Source organism: Triticum aestivum, chromosome 3A, assembly GCF_018294505.1.
Source record: "Triticum aestivum cultivar Chinese Spring chromosome 3A, IWGSC CS RefSeq v2.1, whole genome shotgun sequence".
NCBI classification, from domain to species: Eukaryota; Viridiplantae; Streptophyta; class Magnoliopsida; order Poales; family Poaceae; genus Triticum; species Triticum aestivum.
In genome coordinates, this window is record NC_057800.1 from 747,123,959 (window position 1) to 747,130,996 (window position 7,038).

The window sequence follows — 7,038 nt, forward strand, 5'->3', positions numbered from 1 at the left end:
ACGTTGAGGGTTACTAGCTATATATCTCGGCAGAGAATAAATTGCACCAATCAAAAATATTGACAAAAAATTGGCCTCAGTCGGGGTGGTGCACCACCTCGGAAGCAGTCCGGCATAAAGCTCGGGCGCTAGTGGCTGGCTCCATAGAGAGCATTTCCAGCATTAAGCTCGTCTAAACTCCTTCAACTTTTTTGGACCAAGATGATCTATGACATCTTGGATATAGTCCGGCGTTGGAGCTTGGACACAGTCCGGTGTTGGAGCTCGGATACATTTTGGTGTTGGAGCTCGAAAGCAGTCTGACATTAGTGCTCGGCTGCAAAAGATACCTCGGATGCAGTCCGGCGTTAGAGCTCGGACGCAAGAGGACACTTCCTCCCGCGAACAACTTCAAACCTGAGGTGTGGCATAAAAATAACAAGGCATTGATAAAGGCCGGAAACTTAAAGGGGCTCCTCGGATACCCGACGTATAAACTCGTCGAATGCATTTCGGCGATCCTCAAGATCGAAGATGAGAAGATTTGTTGAACCAGTTTTCAAGACCGACAACCGAAAATGAAGAACAGTTCGGAAGAATCGAGGAGAGTTCCTAACTTGAAGACCGGTTCAGGGGGCTACTGACGGTGTCCTGGACTAGGGGGTACTCAACACTTTATCTCCTGATCTGTTGGATTGGGCCGAGGACCCCCATGGCCGTATACTCATGGGCCAGTTTGGACAGTTGCCGCACACATGGAAGATTCCACAAGACTTGGTGATCAAGACAAGGACTCCTCCCCACCGGCGTATTCGGCTAGGACTCTTGTTATCCTAGGCCTTTGGTGCATTATGTAAACCGAGGCCAGGCTAGTCGATAGAGAACATATACATACAATCATACCATAGGCTAGCTTCTAGGATTTAGCCTCTCCGATCTCGTGGTAGATCAACTCTTGTAATACCCATATCATCAAGAATAAATCAAGCAGGACGTAGGGTTTTACCTCCATCAAGAGGGCCAGAACCTGGGTAAAATATCGTGTTCCCTGCCTCCTGTTACCATCCGCCTTAGACGCACAGTTCGGGACCCCCTACCCGAGATCCGCCGGTTTTGACACCGACACTCATCAACATATATTGTTGGGCCGTGTGGATTTAGTTCAAGAGGGGCGAATGCCTGTTTCAAGAGAATACGAGGCTATATTTGTGCGAGAAATGAGCGATGCTAGTAAGCAGGAGTACAAGGAAAGGGTATGATGTTGCAAATCACTTGGCCGCATATCATACAAGTTTCGTGTTGTTTAAACATATGGTATGCAATCATATACTCTAGAAATCTCGACCTTATAAATTTTACTCCTACTATCAACAACCCTCTACCTAGATATTTAAGGGAACTATAATGAGTGCTAACACATCTATTACATGTAAATGTCATCAACTATATTACAACTTGACATAATTTTATTCTCTTCACTTTGTTTTGCTGATGTTGAGAGGATTTGAATTTAATGAAAAGGCATATGTTGGTTGTTAAAATATCAAAAATCTAAGAAAATGCCCACCACAAAATATGATTTAGTATATAGTAAACGCATTTGCAATGATAGACATTAGAGTTCTAGAGCAAAAATGTTTCTTAATGTTAACTAGCAAACTATTAATATTAGTACACAAGCAAACCGACAAATAGTTAATCAAAGATTAACAATGTGAACTACAATTGCGCTATGACGCATACTCACCACAATAGTGTAAGTTTCATTTATTTAACTAGAAAAAGGTTATTTGGATGGTGATTAATAGTATGAGAACACCAACTGACAAAATAAAATTGTCCCACACATTTAGACCGAGCGAAAATATTAGCAAGAGCGAATAATCTCGAAAATATGAACACACTAATCAATGATGATGCTTAAAAGGGTGTCACTGATCCTATCGTAAGAACTTGTTACTTTTGCATTTATACATCTTTTTTGATACTTCTTGTTTAATTGTGTTTAAACATTTGCTAAGTTGATGTCTTTTGCTAACAATTGTTCCCATTTTAGGCATAGCTTCATCCGGTTCCATGACTAGGCCGCCTTATACCAACCAAGAAGACATGGGAATAAGTGTAGTGGGGGCGAGTTGGAAAAGAGGAAGGACATAGATGTGAAAATCTCTACATGTTGGTGTGATGACCCTTGTGTTGTGAAGGAGTCCACAGACTGGAAGAAGTCATGGATAGAAGGTAGAAGATATTTCATGCATTTCAAATATGAACACGATCGTGCACGTCCAACTAACACCTATGATTGTTAGCTGGAACGTTAAATACAACATCAAGAAATCTCATTTTGTGGTACATATGATAACACTAACATGTTCTTTGTAGTCTCCTCCTCCTTGGGATACTATACATGCATAGACCGTGAGGTACCAAAACATATCTGAGATGACCTATAGAGTGATTGGTGCATAGCCACATCATTGGTTCAACGAGTCTCTGCATATAGCGGAGGAGGAGCGTCATGGGCTTTTGAGGAAGCAAGCACGAAACTGTGTGGCGGGGAGGGGGTGCATTGGGAAGGAGGCTCATGAGGCGGAGAGGATGAGGAAGCATGAACGGACTTGCCTTGCACAAGACTAAGATGAAGCACGTGACAAGAAGGGGAAATGGCACCATGTAACTTGATAGTCTTCTATTTGGGACTTGTACTACCTAATGCCATGAACTTTTATTTGAGAAGCATGTGTTATTTATCTTTTGAACATGGGAATGTTTTCATTTGTAACCTTACCGCCGCCCACTCTGGCGTTACTTAAATCTATGACCAACTTAATATGTGTTAGGCTTGAAATGGTACCTCAGCCGTCTCTAACAGTAGAATCCCGGCTACCCAAAAAAAACATTATCTTGTTGAAGGTGGCACACAACAGGACCCTACCGTGTCAATGTTGATGATAGAGTGGTAAGCCTACTCCCAACTTATTAGGCGGTACGGTCTCATGCCCTACGGCCCCAATCGGTGCCACCTTCAAGAAGAGAAGGCCTTGGGGTAGATAGGACCCTACCTCTAGAGGCACCGATGGTCCCACTCCATGCGCACCACTTACTAAGCTGGCAGTAGGGTATTAAGAGTGAACAAGGCACATTCCAGTGCTACCATACCAAGCATTAACATGTTTGAGCGTACATATCCAACATTACCAAGTACAGAAAATAACACATAATTAACAAGTAGATAGACCCATATATTTCATGAAAGTTCACATGACTACAATAGCCTGTCCCATTTCACCAGACATTAATCTAAGAACAAATGTTGATCTAAACTAGCTAGCTAATTACAAGTTGCATTGCGAGTACTAGAACATTAAATGTAGCCGCCGGTGGCATTACCATTGACCACATCCCTGTGCATGCCCCTGCTGCTAGCGTAATCCTGGTGCTTGTGGTTTCTCTTGGCCGGCGGGTAGTGCAACTATTGGCCTGCTATCTCGTCGCCATGACCCCCGCGGACGCTCTGTAACCCTAGGTGGAACATGCCCTGCATCGTAGCCATTGTGATGGGAATTGCCTCAGCTGGGAGTCCAGACATATGATGATCCATGGCGTGCATGAATGGGAAGCTATTCTGTGCTTCCAATAACTGCTCCATCCCGTTCCCATGGGCATGGTGGTGGTGGTGGTGCGCACAGCCATCCACCGTGTAAGCATCGCTTTCGGCAAAGAGCAGCCTGACAGGGAAGCCGAGACCAAGGTTAGCTGGGTCGAATATGTCGCTGAACTGGCTGTCGTGGGACGGCGTGCTGCCAAAATGGGGTATTGCAATCTTGGTGGTGAAATGTCGGTGCCAGTGGCATAAGTGGTACTACTAGACATGGTTGGTCTCACGGACGACTTCCCTACCGTAGAGGCTCGGGAGGTGGCTGACACCACCTTGGGCTTGGCCCTACGCTTGGCATGGCGACGATACCCCCCGCCGATGGGCACGTTGCGGAGAACGCCGCCGCGGGTCCAGTAGCGGCTGCAGGAGCGGCAGAAGTGGCGGGGCTGGGTAAGAGAGTAGTTATTAAAGTAGCAAAACTTGGTGTTGGTGGATTCGCATCGCGGGCAGTTGAGCCCTGGAACTGGATGCGGCAACCGCGCTAGCCGTGCTCGCTCCGACATGGAAATCGACTTGTTATTTCTGCCGCGACTGCAATCGCCGTCCCCAGCACCGCCGCAACCATCATCTCCGCCCCCTGCAACGTCGTAGTCGGCCCCGGTTGTGGCCATGAACCCTTTGGGATTATTGTTGTTGCATCCTCCATCACCAGGACCATCGGGTGAAGAAGTGGTAGTACTATGAGTGCTAGTGCCGATTTGTTGCAGCTGCAAATCAACAAGGTGATGAGTAATCAATTAACCATATCGGCCAATATATATATATGGAGCTATTTTTTTCTCCATTCGTCCCCGGGATGGGCAGGATGAAGTAGTTTTTGGTAAATCTCGGAAGTTTTGGATTTTTGGTTCGAATAGTTCAAATGAATTTTGATTTTACATTTATTTCAGATAATAACATATAATGTTTGAGCTACATCAGACATAAAGTTCCCTCTTCAAAAGGAGACCCCGTGACCTCTTGGGAGTATAAAGACCGCCGGAAAAAATAGCCCGTTAAATAAATTAGTTTAAGATGTCTCACTAATAGCATGCTATAGCGCGGTATAGCATGCTAAGGATGGTGCTATTTTGCTATAGAACACTATATTTTCATTTATAGAGACCCTATTTGATTTAGCTTTTCTGTTTAAATTCATTTTTTTACCTTTCTGGTATCACAACCCAAGAAACAGTGGTACCTCTTGTGTCTATGAAATTTCAGGTAACTGGTCGGTTACTGTAAATTTCGACCAGAAAAAGAAACCTGATATGGAGTATATTCCTAGATATATATACTTGTTTCTTATGCGAACAAAATCATGAGGGAATATGCAATTAATTAGCAAGCTAGAAGCACGACGATGCATACCTGAAGCTGGTTGTGGTCGGTGTTCCAGAAGTCTGATGAATCAAGGAAGGCAGGAAGGAAGATCATAGCCGGTGATCTAGAGAGAAGAGAAAGTGGGAGGAAGAAACTTAGCAGCAGCTGGGGAAATCAAGCGGAAGAGTACTAGTACCAAGGAAAGGAATGGAAAAAGAAGAGATAAAAAGGACAGAGCAAGGTAGCTAGCTAGCAGCACCCAAATAGATGAGAGAGAAGGGACACACACTCTCTCTAGATATATAGCCTGTGGAGATTTGGAGGAAAAAAGAAGAGGACCCATGTTGTTGTTGTTTTCCTTCATTTGCACACATTTCCTTCTCCAATGTATATGCGGACGTGGCTCAGAGTGCTACCCATGCTAGCTACAGTTTGCAATAAATTAGTTAGTGTACTCTGATTAGCTAAGCTGATAGCTAATTTGCCACCGCATAATTAATCATGCAGGCCACTCCATAGAGTTAAATGGTACTAGCAATTTGGTTGGCCTACATATATTTTTTGTTTGAACACTAGCAAGTCATATCACTCACTCTGTTTCGAGACAACCACTTCTTCTCAACAGTCATGTGCTGTCATTTTTAGTAGGAACCAAGTTGTCGTGTCATTTTCATCATTTTTTTCTTTTCTAATTCTATGTTTTCATGATATTGCGTCCTAAAGATGCCATAAAATGTGGGATATGTCAAAGCGAGATGAACTTCAATCTTGACACATGCATGTCATGTATACATAGAGAAAAATTCACAGCGATTTTCAGTATTTTTTTTTCTCCCGAGCGACCTGTAGTCTTTGTGGTGGATATACAACTTAGTTTTGTATGGGAAGGGACTAACATTATATTTCACAACTCAAGTGTTAGTTAAGTTTATTTGTATAAAAATTCTCTATAACTTAAAGGTTGGATGATTTGATCGCCAACCTAGTGAAATTTATACGACCAGTGATGCAGTGGTGGTTTTGCGCACACACCAATCGGCACAAAAACAAGATAAAATAAACATACATTTATTACTAAACAAAAATAAATGTGAATATCATGACAAAAATAGAAGCGCAATAAATCTATAAGTTTGAACCAAAATTGGGAAACTGTGGATAACTCATAAATAAATTATGAACATTCATGAGTAGTCTATCATAATACTCTTGAAGTTTATTTTTTAAAAAAATGATTTTGTTTCTCTAGGAATACTGCGGGTTTAACTTGTCTAATTTATTTTATTTATTTTTCATATTACACGATTGCCATGTGTGCAAAATCGCCGGCATGTTAGCAACCATATTGTTTTGACTGGGTCAAGGATATAATGTGCTATATATCAGAAGTTTAGGGTCAAACTTGTCAAATTTCAAAATCTAGGAGGTAAAACAGCAACTGATAGTTAAATAGGTGAGGTGGGCGACAGATCTTTCATCCACTTTTACATCAAGCTAGAGGTTTCTCTCCAACATGAGCGAGTTGGCAAACTTGAGCAATCCACTCCATGGTAAATACACATGACAGTGTTCTTTGTTGTGTGCATCTTGGGTGCAGAGAGCAAATTAAGACCCCCTACTTTATTACTTGAGGGATGATCATTGGTGTGAACATACAAGTGTTTAATTGATGCCAGGTGGTTTGCAAGTACCACTGTTGATTTGTACCATGAGAGTTGCGGGTACTGTATGTAGCTGGATATATACGCGCTCTTCTCATCTTCATATACATCGATGATATGAAATAGTGTCCGTGAATATGACATGACAACTAAATTTCTCTCGCGTTATATTTTTTGCATGTTAACAGTTAAAAACTAATGCACATGCATATATAACATCAATCACCTTCCGGAATATAATATATCAATTCCTAATTATTTATTGATGTTTGTCAGGTTGACATGGTTGCTACGTGTGCAAAATATCCGCCATGTTTTATTTTGAAACTGGGGAGGGCCAGAGGGCTCCCCACCTGAAAAATATAAATATTCAATTTGTTTTAAAGTGGCAAAACAAGCTTATAATTCATACTACAAGAGATTCAGAAAGCACACACT

General features: G+C 42.3%; 1 protein-coding gene across 1 annotated transcript; it reads right to left on the reverse strand.

The window, feature by feature from the left end:
- Positions 1-3,267: 3,267 nt before the first annotated feature.
- LOC123059694 (dof zinc finger protein DOF3.6-like) lies at positions 3,268-5,193 on the reverse strand. Its single transcript, XM_044482194.1, has 2 exons — positions 4,988-5,193; positions 3,268-4,344 (listed from the first exon to the last, which is right to left on the reverse strand). The coding sequence occupies exons 1-2, from the start codon at positions 5,051-5,053 to the stop codon at positions 3,502-3,504; spliced, it is 909 nt and encodes a 302-aa protein (XP_044338129.1). The 5' UTR covers positions 5,054-5,193; the 3' UTR covers positions 3,268-3,501.
- Between the last annotated feature and the right edge of the window lie 1,845 nt (positions 5,194-7,038).